The sequence below is a fragment of the Crocodylus porosus genome, unplaced genomic scaffold, assembly GCF_001723895.1.
Source record: "Crocodylus porosus isolate Cpor-Errol unplaced genomic scaffold, CroPor_comp1, whole genome shotgun sequence".
Lineage (NCBI taxonomy): Eukaryota > Metazoa > Chordata > Crocodylia > Crocodylidae > Crocodylus > Crocodylus porosus.
In genome coordinates, this window is record NW_017728912.1 from 40,274,756 (window position 1) to 40,300,790 (window position 26,035).

At 39.7% G+C, this 26,035-nt stretch overlaps 1 protein-coding gene and 1 long non-coding RNA gene across 2 annotated transcripts; both read left to right on the forward strand.

The window, feature by feature from the left end:
• Positions 1-21,626, forward strand: BMP3 (bone morphogenetic protein 3). The gene is made up of 3 exons (XM_019534311.1): positions 1-207; positions 7,179-8,089; positions 17,761-21,626. The coding sequence occupies exons 2-3, from the start codon at positions 7,286-7,288 to the stop codon at positions 17,950-17,952; spliced, it is 996 nt and encodes a 331-aa protein (XP_019389856.1). The 5' UTR covers positions 1-207; positions 7,179-7,285; the 3' UTR covers positions 17,953-21,626.
• Positions 4,969-25,801, forward strand: LOC109309531. The gene is made up of 3 exons (XR_002100941.1): positions 4,969-4,979; positions 6,848-6,851; positions 25,209-25,801. It is a non-coding gene; the product is annotated as an uncharacterized LOC109309531 (long non-coding RNA).
• The last annotated feature ends 234 nt before the right edge of the window (positions 25,802-26,035 follow it).

The following is a 26,035-nucleotide window of genomic DNA, read 5'->3' on the forward strand; positions in this document are numbered from 1 at the left end:
TTTTAGAATAAGTCTACTTGTGTAAGTTATGCTATTCCAGTTACAAGGCTACCACAATCCTTCTTCTTGTTAGGGTGCATTATATAAGAATTTTTAAAGGTGAAACACTGTGAATTAAGAAGACAGGTCCCTGGAAACATCCTTGTGTGGAAATTGAGAAGAGGTGATGCAGGATGAGGACTTGCAGGATCATGCCCAGGATTTGAGGTTTGATTTACATTGGCATGTGTTGCTTGCTCAGCTGTAATGTTATATACAGAATATTTACATTTGTTCATAGTCCCCAATCCTTCCCTGAAGTTTATAAGGCAGGCAACATACCAGCTGAGGCATTCTTCTGTTCTGGGCAGAGGCTATACAGGCTTGACTCTCATCTCACTTGTGCTGGTTTTAACACAAATTTGACACTACTGACTTCAGTGGCCCTGTTCTTGATTCTGTATCTATGTAAGAAAGCAGCCTTTTCTGTTGAAAAGGAAAATGTAATTTAAGATGCTTAATATCACTATATACTACATCACAGTTTGCTTGCAATGGATCAAGTCTGCTTCATTTAGGGGTGTGAATCCACATAACTGTGCTGGTATAAACCAGAGAAAATTTAGCTCTAGCTGTCTATCACGCAGTAGTAAAATCACCCTTAAAAATTGTGATTAAAAACTACAAATCCAGATACAAAAGTCTACATATTTTTACAAAGATGATTTTTGTGCGTGTGTAAATATACACACATACACACTCATATAAATTTAACTTCAGTTACTTTACTTGTGTATTGCAATACTCAGTTAGCATACTTAAGAAAAAAGAACATAGTTCCTGGATGGGTATAAACCACTTATTGTTTTCAGAGCAGGCATGGCTTATCTATTTAATGTGTTAAAGGTAGAATACTTACTCTCTGAGCAATACATTTATGATATGCAATATGCATATTAAAATCCTGCCTACCATAAAACAGCTGATGTAAATTAGGTACTGCGCAGGTACATTCACCATTTTTCAAAGCTCTTAATCAAAGCTACTATCAACACTAATAACAGGGAATTATATATATTACTTTCAGTTAGTAGTCATCAGATTAACATTACACCTGAAACATCATCTTTCCAAATAATCTGGCTCTCAGATGACAGTTTTTGAAAAATTGCAGAAGTGCCATATTTTTATATTCATAATTTAAAGTTACCCAGATTAGTGGAACAGGGAAGGGATTACCAAAGATGATAGTATTGTGGGGAAGCATCAAAACTTGTTTTTTGTAGCCTGAAATGTCCGGGTTTTAGTTAATAACAAATATTTACAGTTGGACTAAAACCCCATGATAAGAAGGTTTTACAATGGAAATGCTGGTACATTCTTAACTATACACTGCCACAAGTGCACAACTTTAATATCTAATTTAAACTATGTCTAATGATGACTATATAACTAAATAACCCTCATTATTCCATCCCTTTTCACCCATGGGAAAGATTTGGCAGTCCATAAAAATGTCAGTATATCCTCTATAAAGGTAAACACACCACATGTTCATGGACTTGTTCCAACTTATTGATGTATGGGAATGCCCCTTGTAACATGAATATATGTTTATGTGGGTGATGTCAGTTTTCACAGACCTGCTGCTTTTTCTTACAGTACCTTTCATGCTGGCAGTGGTAGCAGGTAATACACACAGCTGTGAGTTCTTTGTGGTGTTAGTGCAGCAAGTACCATCATGGGTATTGAGTAGTATATTTCCTATTCTAAGTATGTCTGAATAAACTCTTATCTCATATAGTGCCACACAGTAACTGCTGGCAAGTGCTGACTTGATTAAAGGTGCATCTGACAACTATAAGGAACAAAATATGTTTTAATAATATTTTCTGGAAGCTTTTCTGTTGTAGATCTTGCTCATCTCTGTGTAGCCATCCCTTTCTTTCTCCTCCTCCCCACCCCACCCACTCTTAAATTTAGGGAAGGAATGCAAACCTGATGCCCCTGAGTACAAAGAAGTCAGGATTTCACCCAGGAAAACTGAGACACGTGGTGACTTGTGTGTGCTCACATGACCAGCTGAGAATGCTGGCCAGTCCAGGCTGATGTCCCATCTACTGAACTGTGTGTGCTACCCTATAGTATATTTGCATGAATACAAACAATAAGACATGTTTGTACAGTACCTCCCTGCCCTGGTCCATGACAGGAGTTCTAAGCCTCTCCCACAGTGCAATCAGTCAGTTATCATAACAAGTGTGCATGAGATCTGTCTTATCTCTTGCAGGTTCCCAAGGGCTCAATACTACAAGGATTAAATGCCAGACAAAATCTTCAGCACCCAGTAGCAAAATCTAGCTACTGTATTGAGTTGTGTGTATGGGAACAGGGATTTATTTTTAGCTCAGACCTCGTAGCAGCTAGATGCTATCAGAGTTTTCATCTTCTTGTTAGTTCCCCATTTTCACCTTGCTTGCTACCTCCTTAAATATTTTTTCTCCTCATTTGTTCTGTATTTCAACAATGCCTCTATATGCATCTCATGCGATGACAAAAGTAAGAACTGGTTCTCACCTGAGTTAATGAAATTCCCCTTGCTTGTGTGTAGCAGACAGGATCAGACCCAGTGAACGCAGGTCATGATGGAAAACCTGTTGTACAGCAGATTGGAGGGGGATTGTCATTCAGTATGCATTGGCCTTATTTGCCATTGCATTGGACCTAGCTTGGTGACATGCATTTGTGCAAAGGGAGTGTAAAATGGCACCATGTAAGAATGGGATGTATTTGTTTTATCTGCAATGGAGAGTTCTGTCATGGTGCTAGAACTCCAGAGTGCTTAGGTGCTTTTACCTGTCTAGTGCTTTTGCTTCAGACAAGTAACCCCTGTGCTTGAGGTTGCAGGTAGATTATATTGTATGTAAAAAAAATCTTAAAGTCCTCTTATTAAGCATCAGTCTGGCTAATTGGAGAGTGCACTAAACTATGTCACAGGAAAGCAGAACTTCATTCCTGGCTCTTTCAGAAGTTTGCTGGGTGACCTAAGTCTTGATTCCTCTCTGCTGGTGACCTGCCACACATCATGTTTCCTCTGTGTGCCTCAGTTTCTCCATCTAAAATAAGACTGATATGGAGATCCTCTAGGAAACACTTTGAGAGATACTGGTGAAAAATGCTGTATAAGAATTAGATATTGGTATTAGCAATGGTACTTGTCATTCTGCCATGTGACTGAGAATCAGGCCCAGTGCTTGTGGTTTGGGGTTTTTTAAGTTATTGTTCAAAGAAATCTCATCTCATTCTGAATAATGATGGGGCCAATGTCTCTGGCTGGTGTACATCTGTCAAATGATACTAAAGTCAGTAGAGAAAGGCTGATTGACACCAAGGACTGATCTTGTGCATTAATGTATAAAGGGACTAGTAACTACAAGACTGTGGCACTGTTACAGGTTCTTCTGCAGCTCTGTACTGTGGTGTTAATAGTTTGAATTGTAGCATCTGTAAGAGCAGGTGTTTAGTAACTTCCTGGTATTTCCTTTGGTTTTAAATGTGGATGCTTCAATGTCAAATGGATTAATGTTTTACCTGGGAAAAAGCTGCAGAAATAGATACTTTGTGGCTAACTCCTTCACTATATCTTCATCCTTTAAAAATTGTTATTGAAATTGGTCTGCACTCTGAAATCATCTCTGTTGTGTGCTGAATCAGTTTGACTCCATGCTCCAAAGGGATAGCAACCCATTGTTTTGTGTATTTCCATTTTAAGATAATCCTTAAACCAAACTGATACAAGAAATCAGTGGCAACAGCTAATGATTAGCCTGCAAGTGTCATTAGTAGTCAGGAGACTGAATTGTTTTATCCCTACCTCTGCTTGTTTAGGCTGCCTTACTCTGGGCAGGCTAAGCCATATGAAGACATTGCCATCTACTGGTAGTTTGTGATGTTTGTTGGCATTCTTAGAAAAATTACCAGGATTTCAAGAATCTGGTTTGGCTTCTTAGTCAAAGAATATATTGCTCCTTTTGTTTCTGTGTGGCTCAAACCAACTAGTTTTTCTGTTTTGCTCAATAAACAAGAACAATTTATTTTGTGCCCCATTTTCTTTCATTCCCAAATTCTGAACTTTCAACAGTTGTTATAAATATCTTAATCCCCAAAAGAAAACCAACATTTGTGAGTCAACAGATTAAAAAAAAAATCAAACAAAGAACTTCCTATAGTAGACACACTGATGGCACAATAATTGCAATTCTGAATATTTTGTCACAAATGATTTGTTAGTTATTATTTACCCTGCAGTACTGAATACGAACCTCAAAAGAACTCAGGTGCCTAGGTAGTAAGTGCTTCATAGATACATGAGAAGAGACTGCTCCTGCCCCTGTTGTAAATCAAATTTTGGTCCCTTGTATGGAAATTTAGGATTATTTCAGGTAATGATTAATAGACAGAAACTGAATGACTTTGATTCAGTTTGTCTAAGCACCTGAAAACTGACCTATCTGAACCTCTTGTATCCCCCAAATCAGTCTAGAAAGAATATTGAAGCAGGTCCTCTTTTCTGTGAGTCTCAACAATTCCTGTTGTCATAAATTTGCATAAATAATGATCCTTTTGCCTTTGCAGAACAATAAATATAATATAATAGAGGTTTTCCATCTTGTAACTGCTCTGAACCCTGCTGTTTCTGAGAGTTTCCTAGCAAAAAAATGAAAGCAAGATGGAATTGTTGATTTTCTTAATTTTTTTTTCATTTTTTAAATTACATTGATAGTTAAACCAATTAAGAACCTTTGGATAAGAACCTGAAAGCCCAGGATTCCCTCTGAATTAAACATTAACCAACTTTTTGAATATCAACAGGGGGAGGGGGTTCGGTTTTTGTTCAGCAGAAGCATTTGGACAAAGGTTCTGTATCAGCTGGTATGTTCTTTATCGAGAGGCCTGTTCATCCTTATTCCTGTGGGCATTTCTGGAGTTTATTTTTGCCTGTTGTTTTTTTTGGGTTTTTTTGGATGGAAAAATAAGTCTTGGAAAAACCTGTGCAGTGAGATCCCTTCCTCAGATTCAAGAGAGAGTTTTGACATGTCAAGCTGTCAGAACAGCTTTTAACTGGATGTCCCCTGGTTGTTCCACTATTCTGGGGTTTTTTCCAGTCCTTCTGGGGACTACACATGTTCTGTTACAGTTTAATTTTCCATACAGCCCAGATTTACAGCTCTCTGGTGTTCCTTAATGTCAAAAACTATGTTTTTCCAGTTTGACCAATGCAGAACTAATTATAATTTGAGCAGGGAACATCATTCTTTTGTCAAAACATGACATTTCTGATTGTGACCCAAAAGAACCAAACACATTCTTGGTTAGGCACAGGCTTAAATGCCATGGTGCAACAAGTCCTGGGTTGGGAATATGGCCTTAGGTTTGTGAAAGATACCTGTGGTAAGACTGACTTCTCTAGTTTCACAGCTGTGGAAACTCTTCTTTCCACAGGATCCTGCTCATTGGCACATCCTGAATACACACAATTATTGCCTTTGGCTTATAATCTTCTCCACCATGCCTACAGGGAAGAGGGTTTTTTGGCAATAAATGTCTATCTTTAAACTCACCTTGAATTGGATATCGTGCTTTCTTCAGCTGCCTTTCTCTCTTCATTCATGCAGCTTGTTCTACTTCCTGTGGTGGATGTAATTTAACGTAATGAATTGGGTAAGAAATTACTGAGTCTACATCCAGATAAGAGAGAACAATAGTAGTCTGACTGAAAGCCAGGAGACTGTAAAACTAGTCCTGATGCCACTGGCTTATTATACAGCACTATAAAATAATATGGATTATCCAAGTGTGAAAAAATGGTGTGGTTTTTCTTGCTCTGCCTTTCACCCTAAACCTTTCAAATGACTAGACTCTGGCTCTTGGGGTGCTAAATCAAGACACTCCCTTCTGGTCTTTCATTTTTTTGAGGTATACTGCTTTTACTTCCATACTGTTTTTTAGCAGTGTTCTAATTTGGTGCTTGTTACTGTGCAGGTCTCTCATCAAGAGCCTATTTATACATAGAGGGGTGACTGTACAAGTCCTCCACTAGGTTGTGTAGACTATGTCATGGCCCCTTACATAGCAAAACACTAAACAAAGGCAAAACCTGGCATTTTTTATTAAGTACAGTATGTTAAACTGAGCAAGCAAGCATAGCACGCTGATTTACAGCTATAACTATACCTATTATGCATACATACTGAAGCTTGTAGATAGCAGCTATGCACCAGACAAAAAAAGCAGCAAGGAGTTTCAGGTCTCCATCTGTAACATATAGGCACACCATAGAGTGAACCAGGATGAGATTTTTCTAAGGAGGCACTGAATTCAGTGAGATTTGGAAAGCTACTTAGGCTCCTTTGGCAGTCCGAACCACTTGTTCAAGAACTCCAAGGAAAGTTGAGGGCAGGGCGGGGAGGTAAGCCCAACTCTTCCAATTCCTGGTTCATCCCCTTCCCCACCAGGTGACAAGGCCATCCCATCCTCCCTTGGTGGGAAAATACTTCCCCCATTTCAGTAGGACCGTAGCCCAATGGTAAGCCTAGTGCTGTGAAGCTGAAATGAAGCTGATCCAAAGTCCAGTGAAGTCAGTAGTTCTTCTATTGATCACTATGGATTTTGGATCAGATCTAAATTTCAGCCATCTGTGCTATGCCTCTTTAGGATGGCCTGGCTTGGCAATTGTCTTCACATACATTAAATTCACAAACACTCCATGCTCCTCATTGTGACTCCAAGAATGTTTGCATGTGCTTTTTGCTATCCTTAATATATAGCCATCATGCTTCTTGTGACCTAGATTACTTCCTGACTTCAGAAGGGTGATGTGTTTATATCATGTAGTGGTGGGTTACATATTAACTAGTTGTCCTTAGCTTGGAATTATTGATCCATTCTTTTAGGTCTAGTTGTAGCTTCTATGATGTGAATATTTGTCAAATGGGAAATGAATGGTAAAGTGTAGTTTAAATTTAAAGGCTGGAGTCGGAAGAGACTGTATATTAAAAAATAACACCATGATCCTTTCCCACTCAAGTGAATGGGAATTACTCATGGGATCAGTGAGTAAAGTACAAAGCAAAAGGCCCTTGGGTCTTTTCTTGTTGTCAACGTTTCCAATGTTCTTATGTAAATATTTATTCTTTTAGGGAATCCTGGAAGTGAAGAGCTGTATGTTTTTAATCTAACCTCCTTAACCAAGTCTGAAAATATCTTGTCAGCTTCATTTCATTATTACATTGGGGACCTACTGAACATGAGTTGGAGTTGTCCTCAATCCAGAGGCTGCTCTCGTCATGGAAGCAGGAAACCAAAAATTCAGATAGATCTCTTAGTGTTTAGTTTCCCTTCTCATGGGAACCGAACTCGGACTCTGGGACACTTTCTAATTAACATCTCTGCTGCTTATCGGGATGATGTTTCCTGGCAGTGGAAGGACTTCACTCATGTCTTATGTGGGGCAAAACAGAATGACGAATTTCTCATTGGTGTCAAGATGGCCTCAACTAGCCATTACCCCTGGAGAAGTATGCCATCCAGCTATGAACCCTACATCCTGATCTATGCCAACGATTCTGCCATTTCAGAACCAGAGACCGTTGTTTCTAACTTTCAAGGACACCAACATTCTCTGTCTGTGGGCTTTCCTAGACGGGAGAGCCACTCCAAGGGCAGCCTTACTGAACAGCGACAGAAGCGCTCCACCAATATCTTGTTGCCCTTGCAGAACAATGAACTCCCGGGCTCTGAATACCAGTACAATGAGGGTGAAAGATGGGAAGAGAGAAAATCCTACAAAACCCTGCAGCCACGCCTGGCTGAGAGGGCCAAGAGTAAGAAAAAGCAGAGAAAGAACCAGCACCAGAAGAGCCAGACACTCCAGTTTGACGAGCAAACCTTAAAGAAAGCCAGGAGGAAGCAGTGGAATGAGCCACGGCACTGTGCGCGGCGCTATCTCAAAGTGGATTTTGCAGACATTGGCTGGAGTGAATGGATTATTTCTCCTAAATCCTTTGATGCATATTATTGTTCAGGTGAATGCCAGTTTCCCATTCCAAAGGTATAGTATATATTTTTTTCTTTTACTTTATTGCTCCTCTGTCTCCATGGAACAGGAAAATGTATCTAGGTTTTATGCACTACAAACTTTTTTTTTTTGCATCAATAAAATCCAGCTGGACTCCTATTAAGTTCTAGAATGCAGTAAATAAGTAAAATCTTTTTTGCCTGATTTTTAAGGGTAGTTGTTAAAACAACTACTATGAAGTAAGAATCAGTTTACGCAAAGATATAAAAGCAAAGTTATATGGAAGAATTATTTTTTGTCCAGAGTCCAAACATGCTGTAAATTGCTAATAGGATAGTAATAATGTGTGAACACATGACCATCCTGTTTAACAAAGCATAGTAAATGACAGAGCCTGGAAATGCTTATGATCTAGTACTACACAGAGTAGTCTCCATAGAAATCCAGGAATGGGACTATTCAAAATAGTTAGTGCCAAACTTAGCAGTAAATGCTTGCAGGATATGATCCTAAACCTGCTCTGAAAAAGTGAGTTGTTGGCATCTCCTAAGTGGACTGAACTCTAAATATAGGCAAATTAAATCAGAAATGTAATAACTGTTTGCCAAAGAGCAGGTCTGCTCTGCAGTAACATTCCTAGCTATGACTAAGCGTGATGGGGCTGATCCCGGAAACTGTCCTCTAGAGAGGAAGGATCATTTGATCTGCCCCTATGATTGATACAAATGAGCTTGCCTGCTTAAAATCAGTTGTCCGACTTGATGTGTCATGTAACTCTACAGGAGTCATACCAACACCTGTTACCCTAATACAGCTGAAGAGTGGGACCCACTAAGAAACAAAGACCTAAAATGAGGGACGCACAAGAACTATTCCTACAGGGTATTTAGTGGATGTAGGGACTATTATTTTTACTGTGGCCTCATATTCCACCTGCTTTAGCTCTAATGAAACTAGCTATGAGCAGTACAAGTAAGCTGGCTTTAAATTTGTATGGAGTTTTGGTAACTTTGGGACAACAGAGAATGGCACTCTATAAAACAGAGACAGATTATTATAATACAGCTAATTTGGTTTGCTATTAGCCTCATCAGGAAGTGTGATCAGGACAGTTGCTTGAATCAGGTTTGCAGAATCTGCCCCTAAATCTGAAAAGACAGTCTTTGGTTCTTCTGCTTTTGTTAGGCACACAGAAGGAAAACGATGAGATTATTTTACTACCATTGAAACACATTCTGCTGTGCCTTTTAAGCTTCTCTCTCAAAGTGGGTACAGCTTTGCTCCTTGTTTTATGATTGATTACCATCCACACTTTGTCATAGCCCAACGTATGGGTTTGAAACAAACCTTTCACTTTAACAGAAATTTGACCTGGACTTTTTCCATCCTAACTCTAAGGGCGTTAACCAGAGTGATGCATGGGGCACTACTATAATTTAAAACTGTGTCAGCACTTCCCATTTCAAGCTTGTTTATAAGCTTTGTAATCTCAAATGTAAAAGTCTGCTTTGCTTTGGGGATAGATCTTGGCTCAGGAGCAAATAATTCTTAGACGCATACGTGCACACACACAAAGCACTACCTGAAATAAATCCGTTTGGTTAGTTTATAGGACTATAAAAACAAAAACAATATTAAAAAAAAGAATGATACAAGCTGCTTATTTTTGTCTAAAACTGTTCTACCCTTTAAATGAATCTGTGTATAGTGTGAGCCATGTAAATGGACTAACAATTGAAGGCAACAAAGCCAACGCTGAAAAGGTCAACAGCTGGTTATATTGTAATTGATAAGCATTGAAGTCAATAGAAATTGTCCTATTGCCTTCTATGCACTGTATATAAAAGAATACATTCTCCTCAGTAAACACCACTGCACTTGATGTGTCAGCCCCACTTATATAGTTAACTATACCAGTTCTTTATATGCTCTTTAATATGAACTCATTCTGTGAGGTTCTGAATATCTCCTTGTAGGTGCTTTCAGTGGGAGTTAGGAACCAAAAAAAGTGAGCATCTGGGCTTTAGTGCTGTTACTTCTCAGTGAAGTCAATGGGAGCTGAGGCTTCTGAGCAGCTCACAGGATCTGGCCTTTGGTAGAGTGATACCATTCCCATCCTCTTTTAGCAGTATTCCCTCCCAGTCAAATTCATTTCTGTATAAAATATTTTCTTTCTGCCAGTCTGTCATTCATAGCATCTGATGAAGCAGGTCATTGCTTATGAAGGCTTATGACTCTCTCAACCAGTTAGAGGTGGTGCTACCTTACTGTACCTTCTGCCTTATTTCTCATCCCCTAAGTAAGATACCTTTCTAAAATTGGTCTTTATACAAAAATATATATTTAACAGATGGGATTGTGATGGCTTTAAAGAGGGAGCCATTTCTTTGTGGTAGGTAAATTGCATCTATCCAAAGCGAGCCTATCTAAAGCCTACTGAATGGGAAGACTATCATTGATTTCATTGGACTCTGGATTGAACAAATGGGCCTAAAGACATGCAACTTCTGGAATGAATGAACTTTCAATATGCCTGAGTATATATTTTAAAGTATATACTGAATGCATAAGTATATTCAGAGGTGGGGGTCAGAAGCACCTAGTACTGGCCTCCTGTATTCATTTCAAGTCAACAATCAGGTTACTAGCAAGTATTTCTGTCAGTTCCACTCAGAGCTAATTGTAAATGCCCATTAATATAACAAAGTGAGCTAGTTTCTCTTCAGAGATCATAATCAATTTTTAAGATATGGAGGATTCAATAGCAAAAGCATAAAGTGCCTTCTTTGAGGGACACCCACTGACAAACCCCAGAAAAAATAGCCGGTGTACAGGCAAACCCACTTAATGCTGTTTCGCTTAGTGCTATTTCACTATAACACTCATTTTAAATTGATACCTGATTTCACTTAGCTCTCAGCGAGTTTCATTATAACACTCATGGTCACCATCTTGAGTCATTAAAAACAATTGCAATTGCCATCTTGGGTCATCAGATACTTTCAGTTTCATTTAATGCGCCTTTCATTTAACTCTTGGTTTTCAGGAACCAATTAAGAGCGCTAAGAAGGGGTTGCCTGTACATTTTCTTTGCATGGCACCTTCTTGATACAGCATCCAGAGGGTCCCTTAAACATTTCATAGCCCAGGGGCCTGATTCCAATGGCCTTGTACCTCAGGCAGTGAAAAGTAACTGCCACATAGGTATGAACTCCTCTAATCCTGATCTGATAGTACTTTACTGTGAGTACTTGGTTCCTCAGTGGTTTTGAGGGAAAGGGAAGATTAACTTGTTCTAATGCTTTGCTGTCTGAGAGTTTAAGTTATAGAGAGATGCAGTGCTTACTGCCCTCCAAAATGGAGTTTTGAGTATGAACAAGTATATCGTTGGAGTCATTTCAAAAGGTGGGGCTGCTGATTGGGAAGGTGCAGCAGCTGATATGTTCTAAGTTACCTGGGCAGAAGTGCAGAAGAGGGCAGCGGCTGGGGGAGGAGGGATACACATGAAGCAAAATTTCTCCAACTTCAGCCTTGGATGAAGTGGTTTTTGAGCTGTAGCTGTTCTGCTGTTGTCCCCAGCTCGTGTAAATTAAATTGCTAAAACATAACAACCTCTACCTGGTTCAGAGTGAGAGTTCTCTTTTCCATTTTTGAAACAGTTCCAAATGTACATTTGTCCATACCCTTTTGTGACCAGCCCATTATGTGACTGAAGCATTAGTTTCACCTTTTAAATTTCCTATCTTCAGACAGTTTGCCTAAAAAATCATAGTATACTATCAGGCTTCTTTAAACATTTAGGTCAAACTCATCCCCAGTGAAAATAGGTGCTAATTTGCTGAACCTCAGAAGTATTTGATTGATTTAAATCAGATATTAATCCTTAAAACTAAATACACTGCATTGTAATTTTATTAATTTACACTGCAGTTATTCCTGGAAGTCCTGAGATTAGTTCTTTAGAAAAGCTTACAATCCAACTAGACAAGGGAACAACAAATATCCCCATTTTTCAGTTGGACAAATAAAGCAGAGAGAGGTTAAATAACTTTATCTGTGCCAGGCAGGAAGCCTGTGACAGTCATGACCAAAATCCAGGACTTGTTCAGCTAGTCCAGTACTATAAGACCATCTTCCCTCTCTAAATATTTTATAAAAGGCTTGGTCATAAATTTCTTCTTCATGCAAAACTCCCAAAATCTGGATATCTGAGGCATGTGGGACTGGACCGTGAGACAAGGGAGAGACATTCAGAAAGCCTGAATTGATTCAATCTTTGCAGATTAGTCTAACCTGCCTAGGTTGAACTGGTTTGCAACTGTACAGACATTGCCTCCAGAATGAAGAAATGCAGGCACATGTCTGCAGTGGCTCAGACTAGGTGCCAGGGAGTGCTAGAGCCATCCTCCCTTCCTTTCTACAGTGCTGAGCAGAGATGGGGCATGGCCAGGTCTGGGCAGGACCTCTGATTAGGGAGGGGTTTAAACCCTGCCTCTCCACCTCCAGGCCTGTACAGTACCAGACTTTTCCCTGCTCACTGCTCAAGGGGCAAGAGTGTTGCCAGATCCCAGTCCCTGGCTTGCAGTCTGAGGCAAAGGGGGCGGGGGGGTGTAGTCCATGCATCTGTTGATGATACTGAACTTTTCAATCTCCTTCTCCCTGCTTCTTCATTCTTTATACTCCCTGCAAACCTGACAAGCAAGGGAGCCAGCAGGGGGCTGATAATATAGCATTTCTCAGCCCATCAACAAAACAAAAGCCTCTCATTAGTTCAAGCTCTTCTTGAACAGCTTTTTCCAAGGAAGGAATGGACAGACATTACCTGCTGGTCTGTTGATTAGCTCCAAAAAGCCCTAAGCAGACACTGTTCTGTCAGCTTGTCCCAGTGAAATTGGACACACACACACAAACACCTCTCAGCATTAGCTAGGATACCACATGCCTAGGGTCCATGGGGCTGGGGTCTGCACTGTGGGAGATGGGAGGGAGGGAGGGAGGGGTATTCCTTCTTGAGTGGCAAGCAGTGGGGGGTGGGGGTGAGGGGGAAGCCAAGCAGACCCTGCTGTGCCTGCAGTCCCATCGGAGCTCTGGCCAGGGAGCAGAAGGTCAGGGCCAGCCCTGTTCTCTGGAACAAAGAGCACAGCCTAGTCCAGCCCAGCGCTGCAAATTATCTGGGGTGCTAGGGGATTCTGGTTTAACTTAAACCAGGAGGGGGTCTGGGACAGACATTGCATAAACCGGTTTGATCCAAATCAATCAAGTCTGATACAGGAAACGCTCATTATTTGCAGGTTTGGCATTTACGGTTTAAAATATTCGTGAATGCCAAACTCACTTCTTAAATACACTTAAAGGAGCTCCTTGGGAGCTCCGTGCTTGCAGCTGCTGTGCCCCCGCTGCTGCTGCCGTGCTTCCAGTCACAAGAGCAGCCGTGCCCCCCCACCCCCCAGCTGCTAGGAGCACTGAGTTCATGGACACAGACAGAGTTCATGAATGCAGTGCCTTATTCGCGGATTTCACCGTTCATGGGGGATACGAAAACGTATCCCCCAGGAATGGCAAGGGTCACCTGTACACATTCCACTGGGTTCATCTTAAACCAGTTTCAGCCATTTTGAAACTGATTTATGTGCACTGAACTTATGTTCTGTTACAGGTTTAAACTCGTTCCTGATCATTTAAACCATTTTATGTGTAATGTCTGTCCCTAGCCTTAATGTTATTTAAACTTTGAGATCTGGGAATAATTTTGTATTTACTTTGCCATGCACACACAGCTTACTGATGAAAGCAGATGACTGAATCCACTTCATGCTTTCGGTTCCATGAGGGACAACTGCAAAATTCCCATTGATTTTGGGGGGTCCAAACTGTGCTTGTTGTGCACATCTGTAGTGTTAAAAACTTAATCTTTTTGTATTATGTAAAACAAAATCCACTTGTTCTCCAGTGGGAATGAAAATTCAATAAATGAAAAGAAGAAACAAGCAACTTCAGGGCCATTTAGTACTCTTGATCTGTGCAGACAACTCCCATTGACATTAATGAGACCTGCAAACAGCATCTGCAAATTGATACTGTAGCTGTCAGGTTATACCAAAAATTCGTCTTTGCCTATGGATATATACTGCTCCCTTGGCGAGGGAGAAATGAGCTCCACACAGCATGGGCCACTAAAGTTGACAACCTGTTGGGTAATTAACAACAGATGTGTCTATTTCCCCCAACCTCCAAATTTTTGGCTTTACCATCTCCCTGATTTCAATTACATGGTTTGCGTGCTGTCAAACCCACATGTGCTGGACTTAAGGAATACCATAGAGCGACTTATAGAATACCATAGAGCGTACTCTCCCAGGTCAGGAATTGAAAGTTTGTAGCTTACATCATTCTCCCCACGCCTAATGCATCTCTAATGAAATTCAACTAGGCAGCAAGTCTCTCAAGGATGCATGCAGCTTAGCAGGTGCAGCCCTCGTCACAGCTGGACTCCTTCACAGACTTGGCCATTTGGAGTTTGCTGGGTTTCAACCTTGCACCACTCCCACTCCCCCATCCAATAGAAAATCTCATGTGTGAAATCTCTGCCTGCTTTTCATTAGTTGGAACTGGACAGAACAGGCTGGCTTGCGGCAAAGATGACCTCACACCTCTTATGCAGGGCATATGCCATTTTAACTCTTCAGGGCAAGATTTTTAAAGCTCAATGAAGTTATACACTGAGTTTAAACAGACAGATTTACTCCAGGGCCTGAGTGCCTTTTCAAAGAGAGCCTCCACACTTGGAGGGCTGAAAGAGTATAGAAGAGTATACATATTTAAAAAGCATATAGATTAACTCAGTACCTGATAAGGGCCACATTTATTGAGACTTTTAGCTAGACAATGATCCACTGACCCCACCCCACACAGGTGACAGTGGGAGCATAGTGTAAAATGGATATTGGATAAGTGCATAATTCAGTTAACTGCATTAATGTAATGCTCCTTCCAGTTCATAACCTGTTGCTTACACTAAAACAAACATCAGTTACCTGCATACCTGTTAAGTGCAAAAACTGCTTCAGTGCATTAGGAACTCTCAGCCTCACTGTATACTTTGTAATACAGTTGTACTCCATGTAAGGGCATGATTTGAAAATGACTAGGACCTCTCTGTTTCAAGGCTTCTAAAGCAGCCTTGAACTGACTAGATCCTGTCAATTCCAGCAGGCTATCAGAGGCTAAATGCACTTTGTGAAACCAAGTAAGGAGCCTTAATTAATTGCAACGAGCGTAATTCAGAATGTTTCTGTAGGTAATGAATATTGTCTTACACTGGTAAGTGCAAAGCCTTTTTTCACTCCTGAGCACCATTAGAATCAGTACGCAGAAAAAGCTGTACTCAATTAAAGTTTTGAGTGTTCTGCCCAAAGAGGGAAATCGAGGACTGCCATTTTAAACCCCGCCCAAACAAAGTCAGTTCTATTGAACAGCCACAGCAAAACCTCAGCCATTCAGGACTGGCATGCTGCCTCAAGCCAGTGAATTGCTGCTTTTCTTTTTTGTACAATATAATTATGTCTGGCAATTTCAAACTTGACCAAAGGAAGCCACAAGGCAGGTGGGAGGGAAGAAAATGCACACTCTTTAGGAAACTGAAACAGAGTCACAGGGCATCTGAAGATAAATTTAGGGCTCCAAAAGGGATGAACTAAATATAAATATGGAATATTGAAACTTAAAAATTCCAACCCAGTAAACATCATGGATATTTATCAACCTGATATTTCCCCTTCAAAATTTGGTCTGAGCATCAGAGATCTTAGGAGATGTAAGATAATGTGTTTCTCTTGACTTTTGTGCAGAAGGCTCATTCATAGTAACACGCATGGAGGAAAAATAGAGCACTACCTTATCGTTTACCTCATTCTGTGAAAGTTCTGGAACTTTAAAAAGCTCAATAAAATGTGTTGAGGAATAACAAGTTTTCATAAAAACAAAGTTATATGGTAAATCATAAGCTGAATATAAGCCAAAAGCATCCTGGGTTATATTAACAGTAGTATTCTCTCAAAGCAAGGGAAGTGAATCTTCCACTCATTTCAGCACTAGTGAGGCCTTCCCTGGAGTACTGTGCCCAGTTTTGGGCCTCACACTTCAAGGAACATGCATTTTACTTGCTATAGTTTTTACATGCATTTTACTTGCATTTTACAAAGTTATAGTTATCCTTTCTATAGGACCTGCAAGCCTGGATTGCAATGATTTTGAAAAGGTTTTTTTCAGATGTTTTGAGAAGCTGCCAGCCACAAAAAGAGAGCTCTTGTTAGGATTCATGGGTTCCTTTTTTACATACTCCATCAGTCTGTTGCAGTTATATTCTCTTTTAAAAACATTATAATTTTAAGTTTATTGAACTTCACTGCAAAAAACTAAAAGCAGAAGTCAAGTTTTTGTGTTCAAAGACTAGATCCTGGTCTCAGGTGGTGTTTGGTACTTTCCATAGCTCTGAAGCTCTCATGCATTTGATACCTCAATACCTTTGAGGGTCTGTGCCTGAGCACGCTCACTCATCATTACCTTACAGTTAAGGGTGGAATGCTCCATGCGTTGCCTACCCTCTGCAAGGACAGGAATACTTTGAATATTTTTCTTTCTACAGATGACATCTGTAGCACCACATTCAAACTTGCTTCTTTCAAATAGAAATGCTGTTTTAGTGCCACATTTTGTAGCACCATATGTAACTTGTAGATAATTGTATGTAATGCTACAGAGGGTCTCGGGAATCTTCAGCATCCCACAGTCCTCCACTCTCCCTTCCCCAGCCTCCACAAGGTAGGGCAGGAATACAGCTAGCTCCTTGACTACCTGCCTAGTTATGACAAGTTGTTCTAGAGCCCTTTTGCTGCCACTCCTGTGGAGACACCAGTAATCAACACTTGGTAGAAGTACAAATGAATGCACAAATGAGTGCACATAAATCCATTTAATTTGGACTGATTGGCATATGGTAGGTGTGCGAAACAAGTTAATGAGCACGCCAACTGACTGAAAAGTAATGGTATAATAAAAGGAGCCATTACTCTGAGCTATCCAGACACTCATAATACTTCATGCTTTTCTTACCACCCATGCACCTTGCCATCTCTCAACAAGTTACCCTTGTTTTGCATGCCCAGTGAACACTATGTTCATGCAAGAGTTACTTCCTTATTTTTACACCTAGTTAAACTAGTCTCATGACTAAGTTAAAGTTTGCATGTATCAGACATCTCTATTTAAATTTATATCAGTATGGAATATCTTAGCCTATCTACATGTTATAGAACACTCTCCAGAAGACAGGCATGTCTCTTGAAAGGGCATACCAGGCAAGAATTTAAGGGGCAACCTGATTCCTTTCAAAAAAACCCCCCCCCCCCCCCCCACCATTGCAGTTCTAGGGCAACAGTGACACCCAGTGGCAGTCAAATTAACCCAGGCTTTGGATTCCCTGTAGCTATCCCAGGGGATATATTCTGACGACTTAAAATGGACTAAATTTATTTAGACACTTGGAATTATGTCAGGCACCCAGTCATTTTGTCTCTTTAAGGTTTTTCTTCAGGGAATTTTGTTACATTGTGTCACAAGTAGCTCAGCATAATAAAATTACGTGGCTTTCGATAACATGCATTTATCTTTTTTTTCTTACCCACTTTTTTGGCCTTTTTCTGCAGGCTTTGAAGCCATCAAACCATGCCACCATTCAGAGCATTGTGAGAGCAGTTGGGGTTGTTCCTGGTATTCCTGAGCCATGCTGTGTTCCTGACAAAATGTCTTCCCTCAGCATCTTATTCTTTGATGAAAATAAGAATGTGGTGCTTAAGGTTTACCCCAACATGACAGTGGAGTCTTGTGCATGCAGATAACAGCCCAGAAGAAACCTTTGAATTGTTTAACATCATCTTTTGCAATGTTTTTTATTCCTATATTTTTGTTTGCACTGCCAATGCATTTCATTCCAGAAAAAAAAAGAAAAAGGATATGAGCAAAACTGAATAAGAAAGAGGACTAATGTGAAGAGCAAGCTGAATGGAGATGTCTAGGTGGGGGGAGGGAGGAAGGGGGGAGGCGTAAAACTAATTCACCTTTGAAACTGACTGAGAAGCAAGATTTGGCAACTGGGACTAAGTATTTCTGTTGAAATACAAATGAAAAGTGAAATTTTATCAAAGACTCTTCAAGATGTTTTTAGAACTGTCAGGAGGACATGCTGATTTATTTTTGTATGAGGTTTTGAAAATGGCAGCAGCTGTTTTATTGTTGGCCCCATTTTTCTAGTGATGAACGGGAAGGGAGTTTAAAAAATATGTTATACAGTTTGAAACCAGGCTTTCTGCCTTCAATTACTGAACAGCTCAGCAAGTGCTAAATAACCTAAGCAAACCTGACATCCTATGAGCCTTAGAAAATCCAACATAGACATTTGTTTCTTTGATGTGACATATCATTGATTGTACCTGTATATTCATTTTTGTTTAGCATGTTCTTTGTATTTCAGCTAATATGATGCCCCTGCCCACAGTTTAGATAAGGGCAAAACACAGCAGTGTTGCATGTGAATTCGTAATGTCATACCAAAGCTTTTTTTTCATGCCACAGAACAGTAAGAAACTGGTCATCATATAGCCTGGTGACATGGAGGTATCATAGCTCAGCATCACAGCTAAGCAAATAATTCCTAACAAGCATGGTAGAACATGGATAGTTTGTGGAGTTATGTTCTATAACGTTTCCAAAGATGAGGGTTTGTAACCCTGGCTGAGGTGCTCAGGGCCAGGGGGATCATATATAGCTGTAGTAAACAGCTGCATAGGACCAGTCCACTGTTCCAACTTATTACTGCAGCTTTGATATTAAAAGGCACCATTTCTCCAGGCAGCTATAGAGGACTGATGTTGAACTCCAGCTAAATGGAGATGCCCTTTCAAGTAAAAGCCACAGCAAACAGCTCTGTGGCTCACCTGTTACTTGGCAAACCACTACAGATTGAGCAGGTTGTGAACTGCCCAGATAATAATCTGGGCTGTAGTAAATTTGCTACTTATACAGTCCATGAGGAAATGACTGATGTCTTAAATTTGTTATGTGAAATTATTTGCATAACTTGATCCACAGATTGATTGGGAGGACTTCACTGTGATGTTTTGACCAACATTTGGTCTGCATTTGCTAGTCTTGATTGCATAGGTCACATAGCATTGTTTTAGTTCCTATACTGGACAAAAGTTGCTTTTAGGCCACATCTAGATGGCAGAAGTACCACGACCAGCAGCATTGCCATCAAATGCATCACAAGAGTTCTGTGCACCACACTGCTCAGGCCAGACGCTGCACAAGTGAGTAGAGTTGTAGTGAAAGATTAATTCACACTGCTGCTTCCAGGTTGGACAGCAACATGTATGATGTGTTTAAAGATGCTACTGCTGGGCTTGGTAATTTACCAGTCTTGGCAGAGCCTCAGAACTATGTGTCTGGTAAAGATACTCAAACTGTCAGTTTAAAATATATACCTTGAGAGCTTTCTCTCACAAATGCCTACAATATGCTGTTTCAGTGAACTGTCCTGTCACCAGGTAAAATTGGCAAAATGAATCCAGCATAGTGTAAAACAACTGCAGAGAGCTTGGCCCTTTATTCAGGGCAGCATTCACACATTATTTGCCCAGCTCTGCTCAGGCAGAGGTATTATGCCAGTGGACATGACCTAAATATAATAGCACTTTTTAAAGAGACTCCTATCTCTCAAGAACAATTAGCTTGTGTGAAAAATTATTTTGAACAAATTTAAGTAACTTTTTTGTGAAACTCATCTCCACATTGACTTTAGAAACCAGATGCTGGTCAGAAAATATTCAGGTTCTCTACACTGAGAACAAATGAGTACTCTTGCTGCTCTCAGAACAACTAAGAGCTATACTACAGTATCAATAGATTCCCACTGCACTGAATGCAGCAACAATACATTTTATCACGTAGACACCTACCTGCAGCTTCACTGCTATTTCAAGATAGCATGAACGGTTTATTCTTAATGTGCCATTTGGTCACTAATACTGTTGTGTTTGCAAACTTGAGAAATGTGTGTGCACATATGTGCAAGAGATAGGGGATGTGGAAGAGAAGAAGGAACATATCCTGTAGTGTCTATAATGTAACCAGGCAAAGATCCAACAGAAGTCAGTGGGAGTGCTGCTGAGGTGAGAACTATGGAATAAACCCAGAAGAATATAAAGGCTTCCTGATATAAACCCCTTCCTGATTTGTGCAAGTGGTGTGCTTCTGGGGACAGATTCCCAAATGGTGTAAATCAATATAGCTCTGTTGGCTTCAGTTAAGCTGTAACAATTCTCACAAGTTAAGGATCTGATTTCTTAAAATTCCAACTGTTCTTCAGAGAAATCTTGGCCTACAGAGTAAACTGTAAGAAAGACTCCCTTTCCAGAGACCTCATGGAACCTGAAGTCTTTAGGACCACAACTGTCAATAAACAAGGAAGTGTGATGATATCTGTGCTCATAAGCCATGCCTATCTGGATTCTCTGTCATTTGACCTCCTTCATATAGAAGAAACATTTTAAATGAAATGTGGTGTTTCACATGTGTTTGAAAATTATAAAAAATTGTATTTTGTGCTGCAAACAGAAGACAGTTGCAGACAGAAAGAGCCTTCCATTCCCCAGAAACAAAAAGGCTGCTGAACAGCTCTTGTCACTCAGTAACAAAGAAAGCCTGTATCTACATGTTATTCTTTATGTGTGTGATCTTGTGAAGAGAGACTTGCTTTAAGGAGAGTTCAGAGGAACAAAGTACACAAGTGTCTGCACTCTGTGGGGATTACCTACAATTTCTTTGGTGTTAGTCCAATCCTTCATGCACTGAAGTCTTTGGGAGTCTGCCACTGACTGTGTGATTGGCAGTCGCTAATACATGGTAATTCTCTCAAGGAAAAAAGGAGACTGTTTTAATTAAGCTTCTTCAGCTGCAAAGAAATCCATATTTTAGAAATTAAGTACATCAATAGCTGCTATTTAAACGAAAATAAACCTAACCAAATCTAATAATTAATTACAAGGAAGAAATAGCTTTTGTACAGTTTTATTGGGCAGCCCAGGAAGTGTGACAATAATTCCAGTGTCTGTCTTTAGGTTTAAGTGGCAATTGATTAGTAGCCATTGCTTCTTTCCAAATCCTGTCCCTTACAGCATGTTTAATCATCACCACAGGCTAAGTTGTTTTAAGATACATGCACTTCAGTTTCACTAAAGATAATGTGGGAGCTGCTCACCTTACTAGAAGGCTGAAGTTAGCCCAGAGTTGTTTTTGTCTATCCTACAAAGAACACTGTAATACTGACAGTTTATATCAAGTGCTACTTTAAGGATGACTTGCCATTCCAAAGCATTCCAAAAGCCTGCAAATATTAACAGTGGTTCTACAGTAAGGAATTGTTATGCAGTTATCTCAAATTATTTTTGTACATATATCGCATTGGGGGAGGGAAAAGCATTCATATACTTTTTATTAAAGAATGGTGATTATTTTTTGCTATTGATTTAATTCGCCTCAAATGAAGAAAAGGACTGTTTTACCAAGACAGAAATTTCACTTCTGTTTGCACAAGAAGTGATAATGGGAATTCTCAAGCAAAGCCTGCAATGTACTGTTGTAGGCAAGAACTGGCCCAGTTCTTACTATGGTGTAAAAAGTGAACACAACACATTAGGCTGGTGTGATTTAGGCAACCAGGAGGTGTAACTGGAGACAAGACAGCTAGTTATCCTGTAATGATGCAAACGGAAGTCTGTGTATGGCCTGTTGGAAAAAAGGTCATTATGTTCTTGGGATAAATACAGTACAGGCTGAGAGTGAAAGGAGGATAAATTCATCCTGTCATGGTCTACCTGGATAGGAGGAGAAGGAGGAGGAAGAGAGAGCCTTAAATGACCCCACCATTAACATTGCGGGAGTCAGAACAATTTTGGCAGTATTAGTTATTCTTTACCATGCCCATTGCTGGTGTGTATGGAGACATTCCAGATCTTTCTTATGTAGTGGCTCCAAAGACATGCTGAGACAAGGAGAGGGCCAGTCCATGCAGAACGGTAATAGAAGATAAATATGCAAGACTGCACACCCAACCTCCTAGCATCTAGGAATGGGGTAGAAAAAGAAGGCCACAGCACATTTAGAAATAAACCATTGCATACAGGTATTCCCCAAATCAAATATATATCCACAAGAGGACTTACAATCTCTCTCTCTCATGCGCGTGCACACACACACACACACACACACAGAGCCATGCGTATAGCAGCTAAGCATCACCTAGCAGACCCATGAGCAATGCTTCTCTCCTGACCTTTGCCTGTTCCCTATTTATCTTCAGCACACAACACAGCAGTTTGTAGTCCCATTAGCTAGTCGTACTCGTGTAGCTGTGCCTTATTCAACTTACAAAACTCCAGGTTCTTGCTTCCAGTTTATAGACTCACTGACAAAAAAGAGATTTTGGGTGCCTAGCTCCCATTGACTCCAAGAGAATTAAGTGCCCAAATATTCTGGGTTTGGTATGAGGAACTTTGAAGGAGGTGTAACTGAGAGCAGTCTAGTCCTAACTCACTTGTGTCACATACTGTCTTTTAACTTACACCATTTTTATCTGAGAACCTGGTCCTGCATTTTGATCATAGAAAATAAAAGCAACAATAAAAATATACTGACTACTGTATAAGTATTGGACAGTATTGGATGGACTATTGACATCCACAGCTAGTTTAATGGAACTGTCTAAATTCAACCTTTATTAAAATTGGTGGAGGTATAGCAGGTATGAATTTATTTTTACTATAAAAAATGTTTTCATCTTCTGTAGTAGGTTTGCTTATTTGACACTGATGAGCTCACAGAGAGACATCAAAATGCTAGTTTCAAGGTTTCATAGCAGAGCAGGTATGGCCTTGGCTGCTTAACAATCTGTTTCTTTCCATTTCCGTAACACAGAATATGAAAATCAACTTTCAAAGGGTACATCAATTCTTCAACTGGTTTTCAAACAAGAAAAGCAGTAGTCTTGCTATTGGGTCTAGTTCAGATTCTGAAAAGTACAATACAAAATAAGGGAAATTATCTTTGAGGCTCTTAAACGTTCGCCCCCTTCCCATATTCTCAGTTGTTCCAGATCATGCCATGGAGACGTATATATATATTTCAAAAATCCATTTGTTTTCTACTTCAGTGACCTTAGAATCTCAGAATTTCATTTCTTTAACATTACCCTCACCATATTTGTAGCGAGAAAAAAATAAAGCAAAGCTCTATGCTCATGTACTGAAAAAACCCATAGTGACATAGTGCTCTAAGAAGCAGTGCAACTGACTATTCATAATGGGAGCTTCCTTAGATAAGTTAAAGCATTTAGCTAATTGTCCTATATAATTCAGATTGCTTTAGCTTTACTTTTCCTTCCCTGAAAATCAGAGGCACACAGGAAAATGGAGTCTTTGGACTCCACCAATAAGATGCAGGAATGACATCTCATAAAACACCTCTTGAAGTTAGTTAAAAGCTTTTACCTGTAATGATTAGAGGAATCCTTTTGTAACAAAGGATGTTTGCTGCTTCAAGAAGTTCACAATTTTTTAATGGTGGATAAACTATAGAAAATTAAAGCTTTGAGTTCAGCAAGAGAAAACTAAGAAAACAAGTCTTGATGAAGGTAAAATGCACTGAAATTAGCAGGGTTATTGATTTCTTAAGATGATCATAATTCAAGTCCATGGCATTTTCTAAAGGTCTAATTCCATGGTTTGAGGCCCCTTCTGTTCTGCTGGTGATAATCAAGGATGAAGGAAATGCCACTCCTACAGTTCTTATCCACGTGAATCTTCCCATTAAAGTGAATAGGAATTTTGCTATTGGCCACCATAGGAGACCAATGGTACTCATCTCTGTCAGAGACTAGAACTGGCTGTGCTACCAACTTCATTTACGAGGGCTGCAGGAAATTCTTTGACCAAGGTGTTTGGCCTTTCCCCAGATCATCTCTACCAAAAGACTCTGGGGAAACATCGAATACTACTACTGACAGGAGCATCTTAGCTTCAACCAGTAGCTAATGTCCAAAATTTGTTGTCATGTATTCAGGCACATAACTAGAGTTGCTTGGTACAACTGATTTGGGCAAAATTCAGCTTATAGTGTAAGTGGGCACAGCTCCTCTGAGTTCAGCTAACCCCTATGACTTGTTTACAAATATTTTGTCATATAAAAAGGAAGTTTTTTGCAAACGTATTACGACCAATTTTAATTAGATGCTAATTTTCACTGTGATAAATCCACTGACTTCAAAGACATTACTCTGGTTTAACTGAGATCAGGATCAGGCCAGGCCTCTGAATTCAAAAAGCCACACTATCAACAAGGAAGAAAAATAATCACCTCCATTATGCTTTAATATGACAACTCATACTTTCTAGACATTCATAATGTGCAATGCCCATAATTTTACCATAACAAATACATTCTTCCTTATCAAAAACCCACTCCATGTAATCATATATAAGCAAAAAAGTTTATTTTGCATTTGTATTTTTAAATGAAATCCTCTGAATAAAGTGACATCTATCATTAGCCATTTGTTCATCACATGGGAAATTATTTCTCTTTGTAACTACATATCAGAATGGATCTTAAAATGACTTTTCCAAGTATTTATATTGCTCCGACAAAAATCCTATTTAGTCCGCTTTCCTTCATTATGGTAATTTTATGCATTGATAAATGGCTCTACCTCCCTGCTAAAAAGTGGCATCTAATGTCAGTGCAGAATTTTTGTGGCTAACTCAAAACATGGATAAAACTATACAAATGTGAATTTTGGGTCAGAATTTCAAAATCACATAGCATTGGCTTCACTTTGATCTCAAGTGACCATTTGGAAGTAGACTGAGCTGTCAATGCCAAGAGTTCTTGGAAACCCCACCCTTCTAAGGTAAATGAGGATTCTCATAGGAAGTGTAATATATAGCATGAAGCATAAACAAGCTCTCCAAGAAATGTATATGCGTGTCTTTACGTATGAGAGTAGTCCCATTAAACCCAATGAGACTATTCCCCTGAGTAGAATTGTAAGGTAGGCTGTTTTACCCTAAACAGATGTCATTGAGGGACCTAACTGATAGGTTGTTGAGCCCCTTCCAAGGGGTGCCAAGTGCCTCCAAAGTTCCCTTTGTCCATGCAGAGCTCAGTGCAGGATTGGGGGTGCAATGCCTTAAACCTCCCATCTCTTGGCAGAGGCTCAGCAGACTTTGTCCTTTTATCATGCTATCCTCTTCTTGTAAAAATAACCTTTGTAAATTCTTTCAGTTTAGAAGTTAAAGCTTGAATAGTGTCAGTAAGAAATAAAAACTGCAAAGAAAAACCCATCTTATTTGTATATAGAAAGAAACTTTTACAGATGCTTTTAATTTATTTTCTGACTATTATTCTCTTGTATTCTAATATTTCCCTCTTTCAACATTGTTAAGGCAAAACAGTTTTCACTAGAGTTGCCAGATGAAATGATTGGTCAAGATCACAAGAACATATTGCAGTGACCCTGTGAAGGGCATGTTTCACTACTGATGTATGTATACGCTTGCCTGGTCCCTTCCATAATGGAAACCTTTCATTACAAATGATGAAAAAATAATAATAAAATCACTATATGTGACCTTTCATTTCTTCCTTTTGTACTTGAGCCTTCCAAGGAACATTTATGCTGTGCTTGCTTGTGATGTGTGCAGCACTTGGGAACACAGTGATCTCCTGCTTACATTTGCAAAGACAAGCCAAGCTGAGGTTGCTTTTATAAAATGAAATAAAGAACTAGTGGGGAGTGGGTACTTGAATTTGAGTTAATATTGCCCGGTATGACAATAATACACTACACAACAGTTGTTGGGTCTGATC